General features: G+C 46.4%; 1 protein-coding gene across 10 annotated transcripts in view; it reads right to left on the minus strand.

Annotated features, from left to right (window-relative positions):
* The window catches only part of LOC144503931 (abl interactor 2), a 140816-nt gene that overhangs the window by 12952 nt on the left and 112612 nt on the right, over nucleotides 1–15252 (minus strand). For 2 of the 10 annotated variants that reach the window (XM_078229067.1, XM_078229065.1), the window contains exons 5-8: nucleotides 13783–13932; nucleotides 10804–10928; nucleotides 5501–5728; nucleotides 1839–2015 (exon numbers count right to left, since the gene is read on the minus strand). In XM_078229067.1, the coding sequence (XP_078085193.1) occupies nucleotides 1839–2015; nucleotides 5501–5728; nucleotides 10804–10928; nucleotides 13783–13932 (680 nt within the window). The remainder of the gene's footprint in view (nucleotides 1–1838; nucleotides 2016–5500; nucleotides 5729–10803; nucleotides 10929–13782; nucleotides 13933–15252) is intronic. The other 8 variants (XM_078229072.1, XM_078229069.1, XM_078229071.1 and 5 more) reach the window with 5 other exon arrangements.

Genomic DNA, 15252 nt, shown 5'->3' on the forward strand with positions numbered 1-15252 from the left:
TGACTGCCACTTTCAAATATACCTCAGGAGTTTCGGCTCATTTAAAATTGCACTGTTCTGTTTATATCGCCTCTCCTCATTTTTCCATGCAAAATGTGTCAATTCCCTGTAAATTCTGGATAAAAGTCTGTGCGCAATCAGGACCTTCCGGTTGCTGCCATTTTAATACAGGATGCTGCTCCCATGTCCTTGGCCTGCTGCAATGTTCCAGTGAAGCTCAACGCAAACTGGAGGAACAGCATCTCATCTTCCGGCGAGGCACTTTACAACCTTCCGGCCTCAACATCGAGTTCAACAACTTCAGATGATTAGCTCCACCCCACCTCCACCCCTTTGTTTTTAACTGTTCTCCATCTTTTATTTCTTTATTGATTTTCTTTATTTTTCTTTCCCCCACTCTTTCCCTCTATTTTATCCCCACTTTTCTCCCCCTTTGTTTCCCTTTCCCCCCTTTTTTCTCAATTTTACCTCTCTCCCATCCACCTCCCCCCCTCCTCCCAGATCTTCATCTGTCACAGTTCACCCTCTGATTTTAGCTTCTCTGCCGTTTGGCCATTCACACCTTCTATTCTCTCTATGGGCTGCCATTAGCAGCCTTTCCCCTGGTTTCTGTGGCTATGTCTCATCTTTCATTCTCTCCCTCTGCAGTATAAATATCTCCCACTCTCTTTGCCTTTTAGCTTTGACAGAGGATCATCTGGACTCGAAACATCAGCTCTTTTCTCTCCTTACAGATGCTGCCAGACCTGCTGAGATTTTCCAGCATTTTCTCTGTTTGATCATTTCAACCCAAATCCTGATGATTAATATATAAAAGAGTGATCCTAATATCAACCCTTGGTGAACACCACTGAATATTTGCATCTATTACATATCTGTCCACCCTGCCTCTCTGCTTTCTGTTCCAATTTATTTTCCATGCTCACTGGCCCTTTCACCCCATGGACATCAAATAACAACAAGTCGGCATGCTTTCAGATGCCTTTTTGAAGTCCAACATCAACCACACTACCTTCATCCACCCTCTGAGCCACTTCCTGAATTAACTCGATCAAGTTTGTTATTTGCCTTTAACAAACTGGTGTTGATTGTCTTTTATTAACCCGTGCTTTTCCAAGCGACAATTCATTTTGTCCCTGATTATTGTCCCAAAGGTTTTATACCAGCTGCGTTCCGCTGACTGGCCTGTAGTTACCAGGTTTAGCTGGCTCTCTTCTTTGTCACAACCAACCATCCGGTTCTCCGGTACCACTCCCAAATCCAAGGTGGACTGAAAGAACCGTGGCTAAGATTGGGTGCAGCCATTTCAGCCCTGGTTTGACACCTTTATAATAAGGTTCGGCTAAACTCTGTGATACTGGTTGCAACAACTTTATAAGAAAGTACAGCCAGGTTCTAGATCCTTGGTCATAATAGAGTTTTATAAAAGGCTACAGCTGAGATCAGGGGCCCGGTTTATAACACAGCTTTATAATAGATAAGTCAGATTTTAGTTCTCAGGTTACAACAAGTACAGTTGAGTTTGTTCTGCAATACCTTCATGATGAGGATACAAAGCAACAGTTAAAAGAATGATAGCTCTGTTGTCTGTCCCCGTTTGGCAAGGCCACTGGGCTGTTAGCACACAACTGTGGAAAATATTGGGATAGATTGAGACTCACACAATGACCAAATTGAATAAGTTTCAGTTTCTCTCTGAATGGGAACAGAATATCCATTTGCACACTCAGTCCTAGTGCTGAGAATGGAATGGGAGCACCTACAGTTCCCAGAGACCCCAGAGTTATTTGTGGAGGACTGTTAGGACCTTAAGTGGGACTGGCCGAGGCCGTCTTTACCTCTCGATTCAGTTGCCTGGTTCTGACTGTAGTACGGGCCCCCATTGACTTGATTCTGGACATTGCCCTGTGAGGTCATGGATGGTGGGCGTCTGTAGCCGGGTAGTGATCCTCCTATAGTGGTAGGATTCTGCCGCTGCACTGGTCGATTCATGCTGTAGAACTGAGGAGTGTGCCCTGAAACATTTGAGGGAGGGAAAAAAGATTGAATAAGTAAGTGGTCTTTTGACAAAGCCCTACAGATGAATCAGAAGTTGCATTGCTAGCGCGTCTTCGCAGCCTCAAGACTTCCCATCGCGTTTACAAGTCAACGAACCTTTGAAAGGTAGGGACTGTCGTAACCGCAACAGTCAATTTACACACAGCGAGATTCCACAAAGAGAAAATGACTAGATGTGTGCTGGCCAGATTCCTGTGCTTGACACCACTTCAGGCACAAAGCAAATGGGCTGAATGGCCTGTTTCATTGCTGTAAATTCTATGCAATCTGTTTGTGACACCGGTTGAAGAATAAATCTCGGCCAGGACACCTAGAGGACGCCACCATTCTTCTTCAAATGGTGCCATTGGATACTTTATCCACCCGAGAGACAAACAGGGCCTTGGTTAAACATCTCATGGATGACTTTTTGGTACAACCCTTACCCAATTGAATCGTTTCCTGAGACTAATCACCCCACCATGAAGAAAATCAACAGATCCGAGCACCAGCTTGATTTAAACTATATACATAAACAACTAAAACCGGTGTCACATGAAATACAGCTGAAAGACTGGCTACTCTGCTGCAGTTGAATTCTTCATGGGACTCTCAACAAGTGAGTCACATGGTGTGTACATGCTGTCGGTCTCTTTAAGACAGTACAGTGGAAGCGTGTCACCTGATTTGAGGGACCAAATGGAACTGAAAGAGAGAACGAGAGTCCTCTCTCGGGCATTGTACTTCTGGAACCGTGTTGTAAGCATGTAAAGACTCAAGCTCCCGATCCGAGCAGGGCCCCAGTTCTACATGCTTACAACATGGTTCCAGAAGTAAAATGCCTGAGAGAGGGCCCTCTCTCTCTGGTGTGATCACTCACTCTCAGTTCCCAGGTGACACAATTCCGCTGTACTCTCAAAGAGACCGACACCACATACACGACACATGGGCCCCTCCCTAATTCCACCAGACAGAGCTGAGGACAAGTCCTGATAGAGACAAAGGCATTCCCACATGAGACCTGCAAATCCACCGCCTGCTTAGAAAGACTCACCTCATTCGTACTCACTGCAATGCAGCCAAATAAAGGCAATGGAAAATGTGCTTCGCAGGCAGTTTTGACATGGACAAACTATAAACTGACTCAAGCCTGGAAATATTGAACATGGTAAAGCAGCTCCCCAAGGTCCCTGCGGGTCTAAGTTTTAAAATTTTTTTTATTCATTCGTGGGACATGGGCATCGCTGGCTGGCCAGCATTTATTGTAAGAAGTCTCACAACACCAGGTTAAAGTCCAACAGGTTTTTTTGGTAGCAAAAGCCTTGAGGTAGCTTTTGCTACCAAATAAACCTGTTGGACTTTAACCTGGTGTTGTGAGACTTCTTACTGTGTTTACCCCAGTCCAACGCCGGCATCTCCACACCAGCATTTATTGCCCATCCCTAGTTGCCCGAGGGCAGTTGAGAGTCAACCACATTGCTGTGGCTCTGGAGTCACATGTAGACCAGACCGGGTAAGGACGGCAGATTTCCTAGAGGAACCCAACCAGAGAGGGGGAATCTTAAAACAACATGATTGATAAATCCACATTTGCACATCTGACAAGGCTCTCTCCTTGTCTCAAGGTGACCTGTAGCATCTTTAGCATGACCAGAGCTGTGCTTAGCACAGGCCAAAGATCAAATGAAGACCAGGATTCTACCGTGAATGAGTCAGGGCGAGGAGATTAATGTCTCAGCCACTGGAGAGCTTTCAGCACTCTTAAGTGAAAATCTTGCTGCGTTCTTTCTTTTTCTTTATTCCTTCATGGGATGTCACTGGCAGTTTCCTTCCCCAAAGGACATTATTGAACGGGATGGGTTTTACAACAACTGATGATAGTTCTGGGACAAGCTTTATATTCCAGGTTTTATTAATTGAATTTAGACTCCACCAGCTGCCATGATGGGATTTGAACCTATGTCCCCAGAGCATCAGCCTGGCCGTCTGGAGTTCGAGTCCTGGGGCATTACCACTACGCCACAGTCTTCCCAATCACCAAATAATGTCAACGTTTTCTTGTCACTAGATATAGGGTGGCACGGGGGCACTGTAATTAACACTGCTGCCTCACAGCGCCAGGAACCAGGGTTCAATTCCAGCCTTGCATGACTGTATGGGGTTTGTACATTCTCCTCGTGTCTGCGTGGATTTCCTCTGGGTGCTCCAGTTTCTTCTCATAGTCCAAAGATGTGCGGTGAGACTGATTGGGTATACTAAATTGCTCTTTAGTCAGAGGGACTAGCTAGGGTACATACATGGGGTTACAGGGATAGGGCATGGGTGGGATTGTGGTCGGTGCAGGCTTAATGGGCTGAATGGCCTCCTTCTGCACTATAGGGAATCTATGAGTCTATGATCCTGTATAATTTTCTAAGAACATGATTAGATCCAACCTTCAAACCTCAAAGGAATGCAGGACAAGTTTGTGAAATCCGATCTTAACATAGACATAGAAACCCTACAGTGCAGAAGGAGGCCATTCGGCCCATCGAGTCTGCACCGACCACAATCCCACCCAGGCCCTCCCCCCACAGTTTTTAATCCTTTTAAACTCTGGATGTTATTCTGGTGAATCGGCACTTTAAAAGGTCTATCTATTTTTTTCTGAGGATCAAGATGCAAAGCAGAATGTAGTACACCAGAGACGGTCAGGTCAAGGCTCTGTATAGTTGGTTTCATAGACTAACAAGAATCGCTGCTAAAAGAATTGAGAAAGATGTGGAGCAGGGAAGATGTGGGAGAATGACGGTAGAACTGCTTCCCCCTACAGTTTAGGCCCAATATGCTTCCCATGTCACACACTATTACAAATACCAAGTGAACTGGAGGGCACCACTGGAGACTAATGCTCAGCGGAACCTGAACTGGCACGGGGAAGGTTCAAGTTGGCACAGTGGCACAATGGTTAGCACTGCTGCCTCACAGCGACATGGACCCAGGTTGAATTTGGCCTTGGGTCACTGTCTGTGCGGAGTCTGCACATTCTCCTCGTGTCTGCATGGGTTTCCTCCGGGTACTCCGGTTTCCTCCCACACTCCAAAGATATGCGGGTTCGGTTGATTGGTCATGCTAAACTGACCTTAGGTCAGGGGATTAGCAGGGTAAATGTGTGGGGTTATGGGAATAGGGCCTGGGTGGGATTGTGGTCGATGCAGATTTGATGGGCCGAACGGCCGCCTTCTGTACTGTAGGGATTCTATGATTCCATGAAGGCCCCGATACTAATTGCTGTCTCCAACCATCCTTGCTGGCTTTATATGAATAAGATGCATCATCTCTAAATCTTTATTTGTTATAGGTGTTGCTGCGTTACCTTTTTAAAGCAGGTCGGAGTCAGTTAGGTGTAGAATTTACTGCAAGACTGCCTGAGAAACAACTGTGCTGAGAAAGCGAGAGAGCCAGAGAGAAAGAAGAGACTCACCTGCAGTAGGAGCGGAAGAGACAGCAGGGAGAGATGGTGAGATGAAGCCATCAGCAAAGGGCTGAGCTCCTGCTACGGAGTCTGGGGTCAGTGTTGGAACATGGGTAGGGGTTGCAGAAGGAACAGGACCTTGAGTTGAAGCAGGAACTGGAGCAGAGGCAGGAGTAGGAGGAACAGGAACTGAAGTAGGATTAGGCGTGGTGGGTGGTGGAGGGGTACCAGCAGAGCCTTAGGGGAGGGTGTAAAAGAAGGATTAACACAAACGAGAACGTTAGCTGGGGCGAGAAAGCTTGTTGAGCAGTTAGTTAAAGTTTCAATCACGCAAGAACCATGCTTATAACAATTGCAACACAAGGCTGTAGGAGAGAATATCCGCAAGCTGAGAGGAAGCTGCATTATCCAGACACTCTGAACTTATACCATTAACTCAGGCTATACCAAGAGGGTGCTTACTTCAAACTGGAAACAGATATCGATCAGTAATCATGATTATAATTTCGCTTGCCACGTCTCGAGACTGTCAAATCTTTTCTCTGGTGCCTGTTGTTCTCCTTCACATCACCACGGTAACTACTGGGGTAACACTGCCAGACTTGATCCTGCCACTAACTGATCTCCACACACACTTTTAGCTGAGAAGCGGTTGCTGAATGATGATCAGAAATGGGAAGCTCACCGAGGACGGCACGGTGGCACAGTGGTTAGCACTGCTGCCTCACAGCGCCAGGGGCCCGGGTTCAATTCTAGCCTCGGGTCACTGTCTGTGTGAAGTTTGCACGTTCTCCCCGTGTCTGCATGGGTTTCCTCCTGGTGCCCCAATTTTCTCTCTCAGTCCAAAGATGTGCGGGTTAGGTGGATTGACCATGATAAATTGACCCTTAGCGTCAGGGGGATTAGCGGGGTAAATATGTGGGGTTACGGGGATAGGGCCTGTGGTTGGTACAGACTCGATGGGCTGAATAGGCCCTTTCTGTACTGTAGAGATTCTATGAAACTGGACTAAACCCACGCAGACACGGGGAGAATGTGCAGACTCTGCACAGTCAGCGTGGGTTTCCTCCATATGTTACGGTTTCCTCGGTTCAAAGATGGGCAGGTTCGGTGGATTAGCCATGCTAAGTTGCCCCTTAGTGTCCCAAGATATGTAGGTTAGGGGGTTAGCCATGGTAAATATGTGGGGTTACAGGGATAGGGCGGGGGAGAGGGCCTGGGTAAGATACAGTCTTCTACAAGGATTTTATGATTCTATCCAGTGTCATTTTTGCTTTTTTAAATTCACTCCTGGGATGTGGGTGCTGCCGGCAAGGCCAACATGTATTACCTTTCCCTAACTGCTGTTGAGAAAGCGGTGTTGAGCCACCCTTGAATATAAAGAGATCTAGGGGTACAGGTTCATAGCTCCTTGAAAGTGGAGTCACAGGTGGACAGAGTGGTGAAGAAGGCATTCAGCATGCTTGGTTTCATCGGTCAGAGCATTGAATACTGGAGTTGGGATGTCTTGTTGAAGTTGTACAAGACATTGGTAAGGTCACACTTGGAATACTGTGTGCAGTTCTGGTCACCCTATTATAGAAAGGATATTATTAAACTAGAAAGAGTGCAGAAAAGATTTACTAGGATGCTACCGGGACTTGATGGATTGAGTTATAAGGAGAGCCTGAATAGACTGGGACTTTTTTCTCTGGAGCGTAGGAGGCTGAGGGGTGATCTTATAGAGGTCTATAAAATAACGAGGGGCATAGACAAGGTAGATAGTCAATATTTTTTCCCAAAGGTAGGGGAGTCTAAAACTAGAGGGCATAGGTTTAGGGTGAGAGGGGAGAGATACAAAAGTGTCCAGAGGGGCAATTTTTTCACACAGAGGGTGGTGAGTGTCTGGAACAAGCTGCCAGAGGTAGTAGTAGAGACGGGTACAATTTTATCTTTTAAAAAGCATTTAGATAGTTACATGGGTACGATGGGTATTGAGGGATATGGGCCAAATGCAGGCAATTGGGATTAGCTTAGGGGTTTTTAAAAAAAAATAAGGGCGGCATGGACAAGTTGGGCCGAAGGGCCTGTTTCCGTGCTGTAAACCTCTATGACTCTATAACTGAATGGTTTGCTCGGCTATTCCAGAGGGCATTAAGAGGCCACATATTACTGTGTGTCTGGAGTCATGTAGGTCAGACTGAGCAAGGATTGCTGATTTCCAGCCCAAACACTAGTGAACCAGATGGATTTCTACAGCAATCCACTGGTTTCATGATCATCATTGCTGAGACTAGCATTTTACTCCTGATTTATTGAATTAATTGAATTTAAACTCCCCAGCTGCCATGGCGAGAGTTGAAGTCTTGTCTTCAGATTATTAGTGCAGGCTTTTGGATTACTGACCCAGTATCACTGCCACTCTGCTATTGTACCCCGCCTCAAGGAAGGCGGAGGCAGAAGGTAATACCCCTTCAAACTCAGCAGACATCAGCAACGTCAGCGTAGAGCAGCGATTAAATCTACAACTTGTCTGGGCTGTGGCCACAATGCTGGAGGTTACATCGGGCCTGGCGGTGACAGGAAAGAGATATTTATGCGCAAGCGCTGGCTTTCACCAGAATTCCCCGCAATAAGAACAGAATCTGATTTATTCAGTTAGAGTGGAGCAGTTTATGGGGAAACGTTTGGTGCATTGCATGAAATCACTCCAAAGGTTGCGCAGGCACTTCCAGCAGTGTGAGTGGTGCAATCAGGGGCTGATGAGGCTGAGTGGACAACTCAATGATTCAGCAACATGGCAAAGATACCCATTCTCACTCTGCAATATCTCAATTAGTCATCGCATTAATGAGGGGCGGCACAGTGGTTAGCACTGCTGCCTCACAGCGCCAGGGACCCGGGTTCAATTCCAGCGTCGGGTCACTGTCTGTGCGGAGTCTGCACATTCTCCCCGTGTCTGCGTGGGTTTCCTCCGGGTGCTCCGGTTTCCTCCCACAGTCCAAAGGTGTGCGGATTAAGTGGATTGACCATGATAAATTGCCCCTTAGTGTCAGGGGGACTAGCTGGGGTAAATAGGTGGGGTTACGGGGATAGGGCCTGGGTGGGATTGTGATTGGTGCAGACACGATGGGCCGAATGGCCTCCTCCTGCACTGTAGGAATTCTATGATTCTGAGGGAAATTTTCTGCACTCCACCTGTCGATGCACCCATGAGGAATTTAAATTAAGAGTCAAGTTAATCATTTATGTGGAATGACTGGCAGCATAAGTTCATCTAATTATCCAGATATTGGCTGGTTCATGGTAATCCACTGCACTCAAATCTGACAGCACATACAATCTTAAAGGTGCAGCATGCTATAACTTGCATTTCTCAGAACCGCAGCATATTCAGGAAAGGAGATCTTTAAATCAGGTTATAATAATAGTTAGCATCTTTGAACCTATTACATATTTCCTTGTTATTCTCAGCCTTGAAACTTATTGTCCAGTAATTCATAACTGGGTTCCGAGAGGGTTTGGGAGATTGGTCCCACTGTTTGGTGGATCGGTAACAAGGGGCACAGAGTGAGGGCTGATCACTGGCACGGTTGCAATGAACTGAAGGGTCTCCTCCCATGAAGTAGAATCCGTGATGTTTTATTCCTGCTTTCCTGATCTGAGCCATTTGGATGAAGTGCCAGAGGACTGATCCATTCTTCACATGTAAGGCTAGAGATGCAACACATCACTGCCAAATCCAATTACATTTCACTCAAGTGTCCACACAGGAATGAGGAAAGGTTGGTGGGGAAACAGAGGGAGGGGGGCAGAGGTGTCAGCCAAAGAGGTGAGAGTGAGGGGCGTCGGTTAGGGGGCACTAAAATATGCATCTGAGTGCATTAAAGTCACTTAATAAACTGGTCAACATTGTCACAGAAAACAAGTGACAAGTGACTCGCGGTGGCATTTGTTCCATCATTCCAGCAACATAAATTAAAAATCACTTAAAAATTAACTTCCTTAAAGATGAATTAGTTAATGAAAAACACTAAGATTTCATGCTCCAGATTTTCATAGGATAAAACGACATGGCAACGCACATTGCTAGCAGAGTTGTCACCCCCTTATTTGTAACAAAAGGTTCATTCCTTCAGCAACATCTTCTTTCAAATAATTTCCTCTGATCATGTGCCCAGTGTCAGCACCAAACACTCCCAGAACAGGTACAGCACAGGCTTAGATACAGATTAAATCTCACGGGGTTAGATACAGAGTAAAGCTCTCTCTACACTGTCACCATCAAACACTCCCAGGACAGGTACAGCACGGGGTTAGATACAGAGTAAAGCTCCCTCCACACTGTCCCCATCAAACACTCCCAGGACAGGTACAGCACGGGGTTAAATACAGAGTAAAGCTCCCTCTACACTGTCCCCCATCAAACACTCCCAGGACAGGTACAGCACGGGGTTAGATACAGAGTAAAGCTCCCTCTACACTGTCCCCATCAAACACTCCCGGGACAGGTACAGCACGGGGTTAGATACAGAGTAAAGCTCCCTCCACACTGTCCCCATCAAACACTCCCGGGACAGGTACAGCACGGGGTTAGATACAGAGTAAAGCTCCCTCTATACTGTCCCCCATCAAACACTCCCAGGACAGGTACAGCACGGGGTTAGATACAGAGTAAAGCTCCCTCTACACTGTCCCCCATCAAACACTCCCAGGACAGGTACAGCACGGGGTTAGATACAGAGTAAAGCTCCCTCTACACTGTCCCCATCAAACACTCCCAGGACAGGTACAGCATGGGGTTAGATACAGAGTAAAGCTCCCTCTACACTGTTCCCATGAAACACTCCCAGGACAGGTACAGCACGGGGTTAGATACAGAGTAAAGCTCCCTCTAAACTGTTCTAATAATTTATCCCTGGTACCAAACATGTGCACCTTCCCAAATGACACTTTTGTATTTTGCACAGCAGCCATTTTGTGGCCACAATGAGTAAGACTATCAATTAAGAGTAGTTTCATGCCCACTATAAACTGGATTGAGATAGCTGGCAAGGCTTGTAGTTGCTGGCACAGGCTTTTATCAAAACACCTGGTGCCGGATTCAAACTCATTTCCTTTGAGTGAAAGGTCACTTTCTGAACCACAGCAGCACCCATTTCCCGAATAAACATTCTGAAGTACTTAATGCCAATAATTCTGAGGGATCACAAAGAAGGGGGAGTGAAATTTGGAGGAAGCTTATGTGTTAGTGAGGTATGAGCATTGGATTAAATAAAGCAAAGTCTGGCCAGAATCTCAGTGCCGAGCACTGCACCTGATGCAGCCCTTACCTGGATAGACACTGGGCGGAGAGGGAGTTGGCACAGCGATGGGAACCCCAACACTGCCGCTGCCGCTGTTCTCTCTGCTGCTACTGCGGCTACTCGGGTGGCTTCCCCCGCTACTCCCACTGCTGCTGCAATACACAGAGCACAGCGTATGTCAGCACTCACACACAGCTTTACGGAGCATGCCGTCTCTCTTCTTGTTCTTCACCTATCTCGAGTCAGAGCCTCCCTGAACCCAACAGAAACCGACGCTGGAATTTTACTGCCCCGCCCACCACAGAATCGGGGCGGGTGAGGGGCGGACAACAGAAATGTCCATCAATCTCGGGCGGGAATTTTCGGTCACGCTCGAGCGAGGCTGTAATATCCCGCCCATCGTGTCATTCTTAAAGTTGCTAGTTTTTATTGCGGTCTCCACAGCGTTAACACATTCTCCCTTCCCTTCACTTCTGACAGAGTCTAAGCACTTGAAACAGTGGCCGGAATTTTACTGGCACACCCGCCCCGATTCCGGGGGGTGAGAGAACGGCATTCTCCATTGGCCTCGGGGGGGGGGGGATCGTATGAACCTTGGGCGGACGTGCCAGTAAAATTCTGCCCATTAAGTCTGTTTCTCTCCTAATATAAGCTGGCAAACTTGCTGAGGTTTTCCAGCATCTTCCGTTCTTGAAACGGAGTGTGCGTTTTCTAGGAGGGACCTTAGAAACTTCCAACTGATCTCCCCCATTCCCATCTGATCGCCCCCCCTATCAGACCTCCCCCCCCCGCACTCCCATCAGATCTACCCCCACCACTTCCATCTGATCACCCCCACTTGTCTTTTTACTCCCACAATCCAAACTTGCACCACAATGAATTTGAGAGATTTATGCTGCATCTTTTTGTACTCCATTCAGTTGCAGGTTAATGCACCAAAGCAGATGTAATTATGCTTTTTCAAGTCTTGTATTGCCTTTTCCCTCTACAAAACAATGGTAGCTACACTTTGAAAAGACTTACATAAATTCTCTAGAATGTACAGCACAGAAGCAGGCCTGTAGGCCCAATCAGCATATGCTCCACACCAGTTTCCTCCGCCCTTATCTGCATATTCTTCTATTGCCTTCTTCCTCACGTGTTTATCTAGCTTCCCCTTAACTGCATCCACATTATTCTCCTCAAATATTCCAGGTGGGAACAAGCTCCACAATCACACATTCTCAAAGAAGTTTCTCTTGAATGCCTTATTAGATTTATTACTGATGATCAGAAATTGATAACCATAAGTTTAAGTTTGTTTGTAAGTTTATTCATTAGTGTCACAAGTAGGCTTACATTAACACTGCAATGAAGTTACTGTGAAAATCCCCCAGTTGCCACACTCCGGCTCCTGTTCAGGTACACTGAGGGAGAATTTGAGAGATTTATGCTGCATCTTTTTGTATTCCAGTCAGTTTCAGATTAATGCACCAAAGCAGATGTAATTATGCTTTTTCAAGTCTTATATTGCCTTTTTCCTCTACCAATGTACCTAATCAGCACGTCTTTCAGACTGTGCGAGGAAACCAGAGCACCCGGAGGAAACCCACGCAGAGACGGGGAGAATGTGTAAACTCCACACGGATAGTGACCCACACAAGGAATCAAACCCAGGTCCCTGGCGCTGTGAGACAGCAGTGCTAACCCACTGTGCCACCGTGCCATTTAGATCTCCTCCTCCACTGCCATATCAAATCCTTCCATAACTTTAAGGCTGCCTTTGCCACACGTGCAGATTCTCCGCTATGCTTGCTCTTTTAGCGCAGGGCTGGATGCAAAGTTTCTAAACCTTGTGTGGACGAGGGGGCAGGGGGAATTTGGTGATAGTGGGTATGGGGCAGCAGGAGCCAACAGCATTAAAGTTGTGATGTTAAATACGTTTAGATATTCAGTTTGTGCTCATTCCCCACAGGTTATTTGCAATTACGCTGTAATTCGACTCATTAAATTTATACTTTCTGCAATATAGGATATTAGTTTCTCCTTTTCAAATTTGGTTAGATTATGAACCAAGTCTGTCCCAGTTACTCAATACTAAATGCATTATGGTCCACCATCTTGCTTGCCTGGAACATACGGAAGGAGAATTATATCTGGCATGGTGGCACAGTGGTTAGCACTACTGCCCACAGTGCCAGGGACCCGAGTTCGATTCCGACCTCGGGTCACTGTCTGTGTGGAGTTTGCACGTTCTCCCCCTGTCTGCGTGGGTTTCCTCCAGGTGCTCCGGTTTCCTCCCAAAGATCAAAGATGTGTGGGTTAGGTTGATTGGCCATGCTAAATTGACCCCAGTGTCAGGGGGATTAGCAGGGTAAATGTGTAGGGTTACAGGAATATGGCCTGCTTGGGATTGTGGTTGGTGCAGGCTCGATGGGCCGACTGGCCTTCTTCTGCACTGTAGGGATTCTATGGATTCTAATCAGAGACGCAGTGCAATGTTAAATACCTTTATTGGATAACCATGCAGGTGAAGCACTTTGGATATCAAAGTTTATTCATTTAGAACCAAGGGGAGACATTGAGAAATGGGAATGTTACATTACCCAAATAAAATGAGAAATTGTCATTTAGATCTTTATATCAATGTCTTTGCTCGCTTCCCCTGGTGGTATTGACTCATGCTCAAGTACAACCTCACAGGCACCTGTTTCCCTCCAGCTCTTTACCTCAATGGTCACTGTGCGAGTTTCAAAAGTGAAGTGTCAGTGGGTATTCCACTGGGAGGATTTTACAGCAGAATCCAACTCATAACAACCCAGTTGAGATTTACTAACTCAGAACAGACTGAGAACTGCAGCTGCCTCATGTGGAGCTCAGTTAAAAGCAACAAGTGCTTCACCAGAGAAACGTTGTCACAATGCACAGCACAGGTCTAAATTTCAAATGAAAATGCATGGGCTTTATTACATTTGAATTCAGCTTTGCAGCGTCGGCCGGGTTGATGGGGCACAGCGCTTTCTATACCTGTAAGTCCTTGTTCTTTGATTTACAGAAGCCGTCCGCACTGGGCTCTGTTGCTGTGAGGCACTCATGTTGCGAGTTGGACTTGGTACGTAGTCATTTGGGACGACTGGGGGGCGGACAGGCTCCAGTGTACGATAAGGAGAGTGCCGGCTGCAGGCAGAGAAGACAAATTAGTTCAGAGCAGCTTGTGACGCACGCACGCACGCACGCATGCATGAGAGGTACAAAATTATGAGGGACAGAGATAGGAACTTCTCCCCCTTAGCAGAGGGGTCAATAACCAGGGGCATAGATTTAAGGTAAGGAGCAAGAGATTTAGAGGAGATTTAAGGAAAAACGTTTTCATCCAGAGGGTGGTGGGAATCTGGAACTCACTGCCTGGAAGGGGGGTAGAGGCGGGAACCCTCACAACATTTAAGAAGCATTTAGGTGACCACTTAAAGCACCATAGCATACAAAGCTACAGACCAAGTGCTGGAAAATGGGATTAGAATAGGTGCTTGGTAGCTGGTGCAGACACGATGGGCCGAAAGGCCTCTTATTGTGCTGTAAAACTCCATGTCAGATTATTTATGAAATCAACTTTTGGAGTGTGGTTTGAACCTGCAAGCTCACTTGGTGTGCTACCTGTTGGTGTTTGATATTCAAAACATACATTGTACCCAACGCATCACAACGGACCCAACACTGTGTCTTGTAGTTATATCATTGAGTCTTGCTAATGGATAAATAGCGTCTGCCATATTACACTGCAGTAAGAAGTCTAACAACACCAGGTTAAAGTCCAACAGGTTTATTTGGTAGCAAAAGCTACTAGCTTTCGGAACAGGCTGTTCCTTCGTCAGATGGGTGGGAGTTCTGATCACAAACAGGGCACAAAGACACAAACTCAATTTACATGAATAATGATTGGAATGTGAGTCTTTACAGCTAATCAAGTCTTAAAGATACAGACAATGTACCTTTTTAAGACTTGATTAGCTGTAAAGACTCACATTGCAATCATTATTCATGTAAATTGAGTTTGTGTCTTTGTGCCCTGTTTGTGATCAGAACTCCCGCCCACCTGACGAAGGAACAGCCTGTTCCGAAAGCTAGTGGCGTTTGCTACCAAATAAACCTGTTGGACTTTAACCTGGTGTTGTTAGACTTCTTTCTGTGTTTACCCCAGTCCAACGCCGGCACCCCCACATCATGTTACACTGCAGCCAGTGAAACACAGCAACAAGCAGGGTAGGGACGAAATCAAGTCTGCGTCTCACTCCCAGTATCAAGTGTAGCTGCGATTCTGTCCTCACCATGGTTCATGCTATCTAGATTCAGACATGATGGTCACCTACTTGGAGAAGCTATCATATGGGTTGCCTGTACCAGGAGCCAGTCTATCAGAGGAGTGAGTCAAAGGTAGGAGATTAATTTTATACTTTAACCACCAACTCAATGATCTGAGTGGCACGGTGGTTAGCACTG

The sequence above is a fragment of the Mustelus asterias genome, chromosome 14, assembly GCF_964213995.1.
Source record: "Mustelus asterias chromosome 14, sMusAst1.hap1.1, whole genome shotgun sequence".
Taxonomy (NCBI): Eukaryota; Metazoa; Chordata; class Chondrichthyes; order Carcharhiniformes; family Triakidae; genus Mustelus; species Mustelus asterias.